The sequence below is a fragment of the Scardinius erythrophthalmus genome (assembly GCF_964197995.2).
Source record: "Scardinius erythrophthalmus genome assembly, chromosome: 25".
Lineage (NCBI taxonomy): Eukaryota > Metazoa > Chordata > Actinopteri > Cypriniformes > Leuciscidae > Scardinius > Scardinius erythrophthalmus.
This window is the reverse complement of record NC_138245.1, coordinates 11,770,702-11,783,487: the sequence shown is the minus strand read 5'-3', so window position 1 is coordinate 11,783,487 and position 12,786 is coordinate 11,770,702. Positions and strand designations below refer to the sequence as shown.

At 42.8% G+C, this 12,786-nt stretch overlaps 1 protein-coding gene across 1 annotated transcript in view; it reads right to left on the bottom strand.

Annotated features, from left to right (window-relative positions):
* LOC308685579 (adenosine receptor A1) overlaps window positions 1-12,347 on the bottom strand; it is a gene marked incomplete at its 3' end in the record, with an annotated part of 64,400 nt that extends 52,053 nt beyond the window's left edge. The window contains exon 1 of the mRNA XM_081357453.1: window positions 12,007-12,347. Coding sequence (XP_081213579.1) covers window positions 12,007-12,335 — 329 coding nt within the window. The 5' untranslated portion in view covers window positions 12,336-12,347. The remainder of the gene's footprint in view (window positions 1-12,006) is intronic.
* Window positions 12,348-12,786: the final 439 nt, after the last annotated feature.

Below are 12,786 nucleotides of genomic sequence, written 5' to 3'. Positions count from 1 at the left end.
TTTCAAATGACATATGACACAGGACTATCTGAGCTGTATGATGTTTTTGACATATTGCAGTATGTAGTACAAAAAAGTAGTTTATAAATTATGAAAACATTTTTTTTTCTATTTATCAGCAAATAACTCAACTACATAGGAGTTTATCAAATTGGCTACATTCATTGTAAATTTCAGACTATAAGCTTTCAAATGACATCTATTTTAAGTTGATCCAGGTATTAATCCAGTATAATATTTTTGAAAAATAAATTATAATTATTGTAACGACAATGAGAAGAAACCAACCACAGACTAATTTTCTTCCAGAAAATTAATTCAAACTCTCTACTTCCTGCCGAACAAAACAGAAGATTTGTTCAGAACGTCAAATGATCCTCATCACTCTGGCTATTTAAAAGAGCCTCCCCCCCAACACTAACTAAATAGCTGGTCAATACAAAGCTTTGTTGCCAAAACGCTGACTGTTTAAGAGAAAGTCAGAGACCAAGGTCTCACACAAGAGTCCTCACATTCCAGGGTCAAATCACCAATCCGGGGCCATAAAATCAGGCTCCAGCTGGTCTACGCCAACCAACGAAAACCCCCAACTAAGAACTTTTATGAGCCCAGCTAAAGGAAGAACTTGTCAATGTGAGATAGCTTGGAAAAGAATGATTGGTTCAGAGTGACACAACTCGAGCCCACAACATTCCAGACCCCCTCCTCCTTAAAGACTTCTGAACGAACAAACCAATTCTCTTCTGAGATTCTTCCTACAGTATACGTAAAACTCATTCAAGAACAATTTTCAATGGACTCTTTACATCATACATCAAAGCATCATACATCATTCTATGTGTTTCTACGATATATGTGTCCATTTAATATGCTTTAATCCCATATAATTCATGTAATTGTTATAATTATTAGATGTTTGAATGAAAGTGTGTTGTGTTTCATATCAGTATGATCGTATGCCCGAGATTCAAAAGATGGCTTGAATGATATCTGTGTAATATGTTTTGATCTTCTTTTAATTAGAAAGCATGTCTAAACTGTGGCCTCTATTCTCTCTGCTAGAACACACCCCAGATAATGCATGATTTACGATGAGGCAAACAAAGGCAGTGTCTAATTGGTCAGATCTCTTCAAGAGGGGGGACAAACTTTTAGGTTAAAACCCTTAGACCCAAAAACTCTAAGTCTCTCTCTCGCTGCTCTCGAAGCTCTCTCTCTGTGCTCTCGCTCTCTGCAAGAAAGGCCCAGCTATCGCTCTCAAGAGAGATGGGCAGAAAAAGATGAAGATCTGAACCATAACCATGTAACAGATGAGCAGACCAACCCAAATTAAGATCAGATGGGTTAGATTCATTCAAGCCATCTTACTACTCTCGTCTAAATTTTCTTTTCTTTTCTGAGTTATCATTTCCTTTATTTTCCGTTGTGAGTCTCGGTTCTAAGTTAAGTTTTGTGACAAGACTTCGAGCCACGTTTCTTCTGCAAAGCCAGCTTCAGACAAAGACTTTCAATTCATCCGCCAGCACAACACGTGACTGGAACGCCGCAGACCCTGGCACAAGGAGACCACAGCCGACGAACGAACCCGGGGAAACCCTCTGTTACGCAATGAAGGGAATTCCCAAAAGGGAACACAAAGACAAGCAAGTACCTCCAGACTAAAAGCTGCACTGGTGTATTGATATAAATTTAATAACCTGTCTAAGAAACGATAGAAGGGTTAATTAATGATTGATGGTTCGTTCCAGGTCATGTCTTACAAGTGCATATAGAAATTCGGAATTTCCTTCCTCTTACCCTTAAACTCATTCTTCCCAAACTCATTCTTCTTTTTGGTATTTCTTTCTTTATTACTCTCTTCCTTTCTGCAACCTGTATGAATGTGTGTGTATGCGTGCGCGTGTGTTTGTGTTAGTTGTTAGGATAATCAATAGAGTCTTGTTTGTGTTAGTTATGTGTTAGTATATAATCAATAAAGTATGGTTTGTATTTGAAAAGAGATTACTTGTGTATCTGCTTATCAAATTTATTGTCTTGAACTTCGATTTAAGTTTCCTATGCTTTTACCCTTAATTTATTTCTTAATTTATGGTTAGCTGGGGATTATTCTTTCTTGGCCAGGAAGATATTATATTTCCTAGAGTTAATAATTGGTTATGCTTTCTGTTTGTTGGATGAACTGATAAAATTATCATATTATTGATTCTGCTACAGTAAATTCTGAAAATAATTAAATTATTAATTATTGTTCATAATTCGTTATGAAAAATAATTAATTATATTTATACGTGGGCGTATAAACGCTACATTATTAATTTTGCAGCTAGGTGGCGCCTACGGGGGTACACTCGTTTTTAGAGAAATAACTCTGCACTCGTTAGGAGTTGATCAAAGTAATTAGATGCATTAAAAAGCTGAGATTCTAAGCTCTAAGAATTTGTGTTGTTCCATTCAGTGGTTGCTTAGTAATTTGAATATGAATTTTTTTTGCGGGGGGGGGGGGGGGGTGTCCCACCGGTGGGACACTTCGGGTTTAAGGGGTTAAGGGGAAAAAGCTGTTCAAACCTGCATGGCTCGATGTGAAAATTCTGTGGACTGATGAGACAAAAGTTGAACGTTTTGAAGGTGCGTGTCCCGTTACATATGGCATAAAACTAAAACAGCATTTCATAAAAAGAACATCATACCAACAGTCAAACATGGTGGTGGTAGTGTGATGGCCTAGGGCTGCTTTGCAGCTTCAGGACCTGGACGACTTGCCATAATTGATGGATCCATGAATTCTGCGCTGTACTAGAAAATCCTGTAGGAGAATGTCCTGCCATCAGTTTGTCACCTCAAGCTCAAGCGCACTTGGGTTATGCAGCAGGACAATGATCCGAAACACTCAAGCAAGTCCACCTCTGAATGGCAAAAAAACAAACAAAAAACTAATTAAGGTTTTGGAGTGGCCTAGTCAAAGTTCGATTGAGATGCTGTGGCATGACCTTAAACAGGCCGTTTATACTTGAACACCCTTCAATGTGGCTGAAATAAAACAATTCTGCAAAAAAGAGTGGGTGTGAAAGACTCAGTGCCAGCTATAGCAAACACTTGATTACAGTTCTCCCTGGGCGCTTCAGCACACTGCTGACCTTTCCTCTCCTCACAAAAGAGCTTGCGCGTGGCACATCTTTTTAAAGATGTCTCGCCCGTGCACTTCTGGGTGCGGTCGACTCCTTTTGTCATCTGATTGGCACAATCGCTGCCTGCCGTGTTTGGGCTTAGATCATGCTCAGGCAGCGTTTGTGGATGAATCATGTTCTCATTGCAGGAACATGACAATCGTGGTGCTGCGGCCAAGACTCAATGACCTCTGCGGAGTTAGAATCCCCTCTGCCACACCCCGATCTATCCCCTCCGCGAAAGAAAATACTTTGGCTGGTGGCCAAGGTGATCTGAGGGTTACGGTGTGGAACAAAGCCCTAACGATGCTTCCTCGGGCCACACCCCCCTCTTGAGCACCGCAACCCGCAGGCGTCCTCCAGAGTGAGATCGTGGGTCCATCTTTGGACACTCCCCGCATCTCATTCGGCGCTCCAGATGATGAGACGATGTCCATCGGATGTTCTGTTGCGATGCAGCTGTGTCCTCAGAGCGCTTCTACCTGGCGTGGTGATCCAAAGCACCCCTCCAAAGCCTGTAGATTTTCGTCTACCCTGGGGGCGAAATCCTATAGAGCTGCGGAGCAGGCCGCCGCCTCGCTGCATGCCATGGCCATTCTGCATCCTGATCCGGGGCTCATGGAAGAGCTGCGTGCCGCCCCTCACCTCGCTCTCCAGACGACGAAGTCCATTCTCCATTCTCTCCATTCTTCCTCGACACAGACCGTTTGTATGGTTTGCTTTCGAGGTGCAGGCATACCAGTATACGGTTCTCCTATTCGGGTTAGCCCTGTCCCTTCACGTCTTCACGAAAGTCATCAAGGCAGCCCTTGAGCCACTCCAGCAACACAGGGTTCACATCTTGAACTATCTCAACGACTGGATCAGGTCAGGTTCAAGGTTTGGGAACACAGGGATCTGGTGCTCCGGCACCTCGCCCGTTTGGGCCTTCGAGTCAACTGGGAAAAGAGCAAACTCTCCCCCATGCAGAGGATCTCTTTTCTCGGTATGGAAATCAACTCGGTTGCCATGTGCGTGCAGCTTACGAGCAAGCGCGCGCGTAGTCACTGCTGCATTGTCTGAGTCAAATCGAGAGCAAGAATGCGGTTCCAGTGAAGTTATTTCAGAGGTTCCTGGGGCATATGGCATCCGCAGCAGCAGCTTCATACGAGACCGCTTCGGCACAGGCTTCACGATCGAGTCCCGAGATGGGCATGGCAACAGGGCACACTCCGAGTACCAGTTACTCAGGCCTGCCGTCAGACCTTCACCCCGTGGTTGAACCTCTCGTTTCTACGGGCCAGAGTGCCCTTAGAATGAGTTTCCAGGCATGTTGTTGTCTCAACAGGTGCCTCCACCACGGGCTGGGGTGCCATGTGCAATGGACATGCTGCCGCGGGCTCCTGGAAAGGACCCCAGCACCTTTGGCATGTCAATTGCCTCGAGTTGCTGGCAGTACACTTGGCTCTGCACCGCTTCCGGGCATTGCTCAAGGACCAAAATGTACTAGTCCGTTCAGACAACACGGCGACAGTAGTGTACATCAACCGACAAGGTGGTCTACATTCCCGCCGTATGTCGCAACTCGCCCGCCATCTCCTCCTATGGAGTCAGAAGCATCTGAGGTCGCTTTGAGCCATTCACATCCCAGGAGAGCTGAACCGTGCAGCCGGCGAGCTCTCACGGTTTCAGACACTTCCTGGGGAATGGAGACTCCATCCCCAGACGGTTCAGCTGATTTGGGAACAGTTCGGTGACGCACAGGTAGATCTGTTTGCCTCCCTAAACTCTACCCATTGCCACTTGTTTTATTCCCTGACCGAGGGGACCCTCGGCACGGATGCACTAGCGCACAGCTGGCCGCGGGGCCTCCTCAAGTATGCGTTTCCCCAAGTGAGCCTTCAGGGAGGATCAGGGAGGACGAGGAGCAGGTTCTTTTGGTTGTGCCTCATTGGGCCAACCGGACTTGGTTCTCCAAACTGGTGCTCCTTGCAACAGCCCCTCCCTGGCCAATTCCTCTGAGGAAGGACCTCCTTTCTCAGAGACGGGGCACCCTCTGGCACCCACGTCCCGATCTATGAAACCTGCATGTGTGGGTCCTGGACGGGACGCGGCAGGTTTGAGTACCCTACCACCTCAGGTGGTGGCTACAATCACTTCCGCTAGGGCCCTGTCTACGAGACACGCCTATGCGTTTAAGTGGAACCTCTTTGTCATCTGGTGTTCTTCTCGCCGAGAAGACCCCAGAAAATGCCTGATCGGGTCCGTGCTCTCCTTCCTCCAAGAAGGGTTGGAACGAAGGCTGTCTCCTTCCACCCTGAAGGTTTACGTGGCTGCCAACTCTGCGCACCACAACCTTGTGGAGTCGAAAACAGTGGGACAGCATGACCTGGTCGTCAGGTTCCTGAGGGGGGCGAGGAGCCTAAATCCTCCTCGCTCTCCTCTTATACCCTCTTGGGACCTTGCAGTGGTCTTATCAGCCCTGCAGAGAGCTCCATTTGAGCCATTGCAATCAGTAGGGGACCTGCAGGCATTTTCGGTTGACGAAGCGTGCCTGGAATTCTGGCCGGCTAGCTCTCACGTGATCCTGAGACCCTGGCCTGAATACGTGCCCACTCCTTTCAGGGACCAGGTGGTGAACCTGCAAGCGCTGCCCTCGGAGGAGGCAGACCCAGCCTTGGCACTGCTCTGTCCAGTACGCGCCCTCTGTGCTTACGTAGACAGAACGCAGTGTTTCAGGACCTCAGACCAGCTCTTTGTCTGTTATGGTGGGAAGCTGAAGGGAAAGGCTCTCTCCAAGCAAAGGTAGTCTCACTGGATAGAGGACGCTATTGTCTTGGCTTACCAGACGCAAGGTTGAACATGCCCCCTAGGGGTGAAGGCACACTCCACCAGGAGTGTAGCTTCCTCCTGGGCTCTAGCGCATGGCGCTTCGCTAACAGACATCTGTAGAGCTGCAGGCTGGGCGACACCCAACACTTTCACAAGATTCTATAATCTCCACATATAGCCAGTGTCCTCTCATGTACTCGCTTCCACTAGCCAGTAAGTAGGACCTGCTCGGTGTCATCGCTCGCTGCGCCATTCCACTCCGTGGACTGGATACGTGCGCTATTTCACTCAGATGAGTTCTCCTTAGACCCTGAGTTCCTCCGGCACTGTTGATGACGTCACCAGAGTGCATGCCCGGTTGGTCAGCCCTCGTGATTGGCTAGGTGCTCCATGTGCACGGTTCCCCCGTTGGGCAACCCCCACATGTGTATTTCCACGGTAAGACTCCATCTCGGCAAGACCCCTCTTGCCATCTCGAGGTTGAAACATTCCACCCTGCGGGCTGGACACCTCTGAGTTCCCATATGCATCCCGCACTCAGGTCATATGTGTATTCTAAGTCCACTGTGTTACATATTCCACCTGGGATATGCCACCCAGTGTACCTTGGTATTCTTGCGTTAAGCCTAGCCCTTTGTCCGTGCTAGTCTCACGACAGGGAGCTCAGTCTTGCGCAGGGCACTGGAAGACAGCCGCTGTGGCGTGATTGAATTGGGACCCCCATTTCGTCATTCACTGATGTAACTCGTAGTGACTGAACGAAAGGGAACGTCTTGGTTACGTATGTAACTCTGACACAACCGCTGTACTACTGGAACGGCCAGGAGTTCAGTCTTGGCTCCTCAGCGGAAAACATGATGCGAGATTGCCAGCGTCCTCCTTTTATACCCACGCGGTGGGGCGGAGTTGTGCTATGAAAATTCTGCAGACCCATGGCATTTCCATTGCCATTGGCTCGTTTTGTAGAACTCAAAGGTGATAGGCTTCTAAGCGAAACCCCTATTTCGTCATTCAATGATGTAACGTCTCCGTTCCCTCCTCAGGGAACGAGGGTTACATACTGTACGTAACCGAGATGTTTCCTGTTATATATGATATATGCAGATATATGCAGGGATATATGCAGGGTAATGGCTTCCACAAAACCATTTACCGTGGATTAACAACCTCATATTTCACAGTAGGTCTGTCTTGAAAAGTTTATAAGTTATCGTTCATAATACCCCTATGGAGAAAAATATTGGGATTTTTTACATGTGGAACCCGGCTATTGCAGTCTATAACCTACTGAGACCCAGAAAAAAAAAGTTTGTTGTATTTAGTATTTTTTTCCATGTCATAGCATTGTTTAGAGCATGCAAATGGAAAAAAAATCTTTGAAAAAATATGTTTTATTCATATGTTATACTATGTCCTCTGTAGTGGACGCCAGAGGCCTGTTGCATGAAGCTAGTTGAACAAACTCTGAGTTTCAGAGTAGGTGTAGAGTTGACAAATCTATATAAATCCAACCTGGTTTAAATCAGGTTCAGCGGGTTCACATAGCTCGGTATAAATGTTCTCTGTCTACTCAGGTTTAATCCAGAGTTTGCAATAAACTCTGAAGCACGTGCACCTGAAAGTGTGACACATGCGGCAAACAGCCAATCACACAGAACATGGAGAACATCAGTTTGATTCACTTCTAGAGAGCCGACATAATTCACTTCTCTGCTGAAGATTAAGAAATAATTATGAAAAAATGTTATGAACTTAAATGCATTTACAAGGCAGGAATAAACACTGCTGCAGTGAAAGTTTGAGATGGCAGCTGAAAGAAAATATCTTACTATATCGATGCAAGTGAATCAAACAAATAGGCCTTATAATTGATATAGTTTCACAAAGAGCTAAACCGATAACACTAAGCTTAATCTGTTTAAAAGTTTAAACTGTATATTAAAGCTTGCATGTGTATATATATTTATTTAAAAGCAAAGTTTTATATTAATTGTAGATTAATAAAATAATTATATGAATATATTATATGATTTATTTTTAAAGGAATACTCCACCATCTTTTCATATTAAACTATGTTATTCCCTTAACTAAGACGAGTTGATACATACCTCTCTCGTCTCAGTGCGTGCACTCAATCGCTCTGGCACGCGGCGAAACTTTGTTCACTCAGTTCATTCAATACGGGCCAAGCAGAGAAGCTACTAAACACCTCCACGTTTTCCCTATTTAAACACAGTTACTCGCGTAGTGTAACTCGACCTAGGACGGTGACACAAAACAAAACGTTGCGCTTTTCTAAGCGTGTAAAATGGATAACTATATTGTATGCTTATGAGCACTTCGACTTGGCGGGGTGATATCTTCACTCGTGAAAAATCCTCTCACCGGCCCCCGCTCCCTCTGGTGAAGATATTACTCCGCCAAGACGAAGTGCTTACAAGCACTTGCTATGGTATTCCGCCATACAATATAGTTATCCATTTTACACGCTTAGAAAAGCGCAACGTTTTGTTTTGTGTCACCGTCCTAGGTCGAGTTACACTACGTGAGTAACTGTGTTTAAATAGGGAAAACGTGGAGGTGTTTGGTAGTTTCTCTGCTTGGCCCGTATTGAATGAACTGAGTGAACAAAGTTTCGCCGCGCGCCAGAGCGATTGAGTGCACGCATTGAGACGAGAGAGGTATGTATCAACTCGTCTTAGTTAAGGGAATAACATAGTTTAATATGAAAAGACGGTGGAGTATTCCTTTAATTACAATTCATATAATATAAATATAATAAATAATTAGCAGCAAAAGATGGGCACTTTCACTCTAAACTGCTTTGGAGTGAGAGATACAGAGGGAGTGGCTTTATTGCATCAGATACCACTTTACTCACAGCTGATTGGTTCAGTTTTGACCCAGAATAACCCAGAATAAAACCTGCTGCAAAGCAGGTTTGCCATGTAGGTAAGTTAACATGGTGATGCAACCCGCTAAAAAACAATAAAACTTCACAAGCCTGAAAATGTTTGCTCAAACTAATCTCAAACTTACTTGGGTAGCTACTGAAACTGGCTTCATGCAACAGGCCACAGGACTCGTATGAAATGACATCTATAGGCAAAAACAATGGAATTTTTTTCATTCACCAATTAATTTTTAGGTTTCAGGATTTCTTTAACCAAACTTTGTATAAAGATGATTCTCAACTATGTTATGAAAGAATGGTAACGGAATGAATTGATATACCATTTTACTTAATGCAATAGGTAAAAGGGCCACAAATGGGTAGTCCCATTCAATACAATGTATCTATACACTGTATATAATTTGCATTTTAATGTGTTCTTGGGGCAACATATGATGTTTTATTAACAAAGTTCGGGAGGAGCACATTCATATAATTAACCTAATTAACACAGGAAGAGCACATTCAGTTAATCAATTCAATTAACGAGATAAGAGGTATAGCAGACTTACCCCAGTTCTATGAGAGTTTTCCAGCATCCCCCCACCCCCACCCCATCCATCTCCTCATTTCTAACTGGGTTCGGGGCAAATTCCAAGCTAGGTGCCCTCCCCTCGGACAGCATGCCAAATACGCATTACCTTTACTCTATTTAATTATATGTAAGTGTGAATTCTTGAAGTAATGGAAAAAGAAGTGTAATACCCTAACCCTAACCATATCTAATATTTCATAGGAATATTGATATATAATTTCTTACCCTATATTCACTTGTTGTGTATCCCAAAATGCCTGACAAACATGCTTTAAGTCTTAGAGTCCTCTAAAGAGGTTATGTTTGAAATCAATGCCCTGTTTTTAAATTTGATCACCAAATTAAGGTCAGTCATTTTTAAAGACCAAGGTGAAGTTGTTGTCATAGTGAAACCTCCAAACATGTGGTATCGCTGAAAAGCCCTGAATGTGCTCTTTACGGGAATGGTGTCAGAGAAATTCACTAAAATATAATGTCCACTACATTGGACAAAAGTCCATTCCTGGGTCCCAGGAGGATAAAACACTGAGAGGAAATAGGAAGCTTATGTAAAGAATGTACTATGAAAATAAGATTAGGCCTATTTCTGAGGCAGTACAAACCCAACAAGAGAAGTACCTTCAAAATCACCTTTAGACCATTAAGTGCTGTTTATCTGGAGCAAATATCTGAAATCCCTGTGATTAATAGCATGGAAATCAAAATGTAAAAGTGATGATCCACTACACAAACTATATTGGGAAGGATTACGTTTTGATTTAGTTACAATCCCTTCTTTGTGAAGGGCGGAAGGTCTTTTCAGACAACACAATTGAGGCAAGTGAAGCATGCCAACCACTAAGCTGGCAAATTGGCACTAGTTGCTTGTTTGACTGTGCACTTGTCTAGTGTAATTACCCTCACAAAAACTCAGACTTGAATGTAATAATCCTATTTAATCATTAAAATAAAGGAAGAGGATGTAATTTTAGCTGTTCTACTTGGATATCAGAAGAAATGCTGCATAATTGTCGTTGTACCTAATTGTTTTGACTCATAATGTTTAAACTCAGTAACTCCAACCTCAAATTAAATGGAAGGAGGCAACAGGAAATTAAAAACTCTGAGATTCGTGGTTTGAAGGTTACTTTGAAAGTGGATTCCATAACACAGCAATAAAATCAGGCACTGCAGTGCAAGGCAAACACACCCAGGTCAAACATCATCCCATGGTCTGAAAGTTTATCAGTTCCAGCAAAGATACTACAACTCCATATTTTTTAATTTTTTAACATTTTCATGTGATGTTCAAAACATCAACCAAATGCATGTCCTGATGCCTGAGCCTCAACCAAATGCATTTCAATGTCTTTGACATTTGTATATATGACAAATAAATAAACTTGAAACTTGAACAATTATGTGTACATATTAATCAGAGTAATATGCTTGTTTGTTTTCTGTTTTGAGAAAAACTTAACTTTTGTTGTTTCAACACACATGACTTTCTTTCTTCCATGGAGTACAAAAGATACAAATACAAACATTTAAAATACAAAATTTGGCAATGAATTGTGACTGAAAATGTCAGGCCTAAAAGATTATACCAAAAAGCATCATAAAAGTGGTAATTACAATTTGTATGCTATATTTCAAAGTTTTCTGAGGTCATAAGTTTTTCCACATAGGCCTACTCACCACAACTTCTCATTGTTGTGTTCATAAGAGTTTATGAGTGAAACAATTTGTGGTTTGTTAACAAAAGATTTGCTGACTTTGGAATCATATACTACTCTTACTGCTTCTGCCATATAGAGTTATGGTTAGAGTAGCACGCATTTTCAAATTTGGATCTTTCAAATTATTCGGTTGATCCAATCCGCAAAACCCAGGGTTTTCAGCAGGTTTTCTGAAGGTAAACATTTAACATTTAAGTAAAACAACTGAAGAAAACACAACATGTCAGCATGTTCTCTAAATGTAATGTCTAGGGGAAAACGCAATGAGTTGTATTTGCAACACTTCAGAGTTTGAAAATACAACTTCCAACAGATATCTTTTTACAAAGAAGTAGCTTGAATATGAGATGCTCTCGTTCACTAGAATGAGGAAATATCTTTTACTGTAGCCTACCCTCTGATCGCACTGCAAAAAAAAAGTTATGTTCTTTCTGTAGTCTTCCAGTGAAAATTACGTGAGTTTATGATTAAAACAAGAACAAATATCTGCCAATAGGGCTCAGAAAAAATAAAAAATAATAATAATTAATAAGGAAATTTTCATAACTCATTGACAGATATTTATTTTGTATTGTAAAACTGAACAAAAATGCAGAGGAATATATTCAAATTTTTGCAATGCAACTAATTAAATTGCAACAATTAATGCCATGACTTAATAAATTAAGATGTTCTGCTCTGATATTAAGACCTTTTTAAGACCTTAAGTTGTGTAAGGGCGAATTAAGACTTTTTAAGACCCACGAAACCCCTGAAAAATAAAACATAACTGCAAATGTGAAATAATTTCCCGTGAAATTTATAAGCAACCAAAATCTTATTACCTCATTGGTATCTTGACCCTCAGATAGCGGTCAATAGCAATAGCCAGGAGAGCAAGGATTGAACTTTGCGTTAGTACCAGTACAGTACATGCAACGAGCAGGCAGCTGTAAAAATGAGTCTTCAGTCCGATGCTTATGGTTATAGCCAGGGGAATGACAAGCGCCCCGATCGCAATGTCCGCTAGAGCCAGGCTGACGATAAAGTAAATAGTCGTGTCTCGTAGAGATCGGTTTATTCTCACAGCCCAGACCACCATCACATTCCCAATGAAAGAGGAAAGGGCAATGAACACCTCCATCCCAATGTACAGACCCAGGACATCAGGCATCCTTGCTAGGAATACAAGTGCTTCTGCTGAAGAGGATAAAAGATTCCCCAGATTTTTTTAAATGAAAAGACTCCCAGTAAATCAAACGAGTATAAGCGGACGTTTTAATGACTACCTGTCGTTGACAAAATTACATGGCACAGGATGAAAACAGACGTTGTGTTTCCTCTCCGAAATGCGTCCGCGGCATCATAATCACCAACATCACCGGGTGTGTAGTCCAGTTCCACAGTGAAACAGCATGAGTCACTTCAGACTCTCCAAGAGCACATTCCCCGCGCATTACATTCAGTCACACTTCATCAGAAGCGATCTACGCGTGACAAGTCAAACAAGGCAGCTTCCATATGGTTTAAAATTAAGCAGATAAATGTGCATGCCGATGTCGAAAAGTCCTGTGAGGTCTGACGGTCACCTTAACTTTGAAACTGTGTAATATTCGTACATTGGC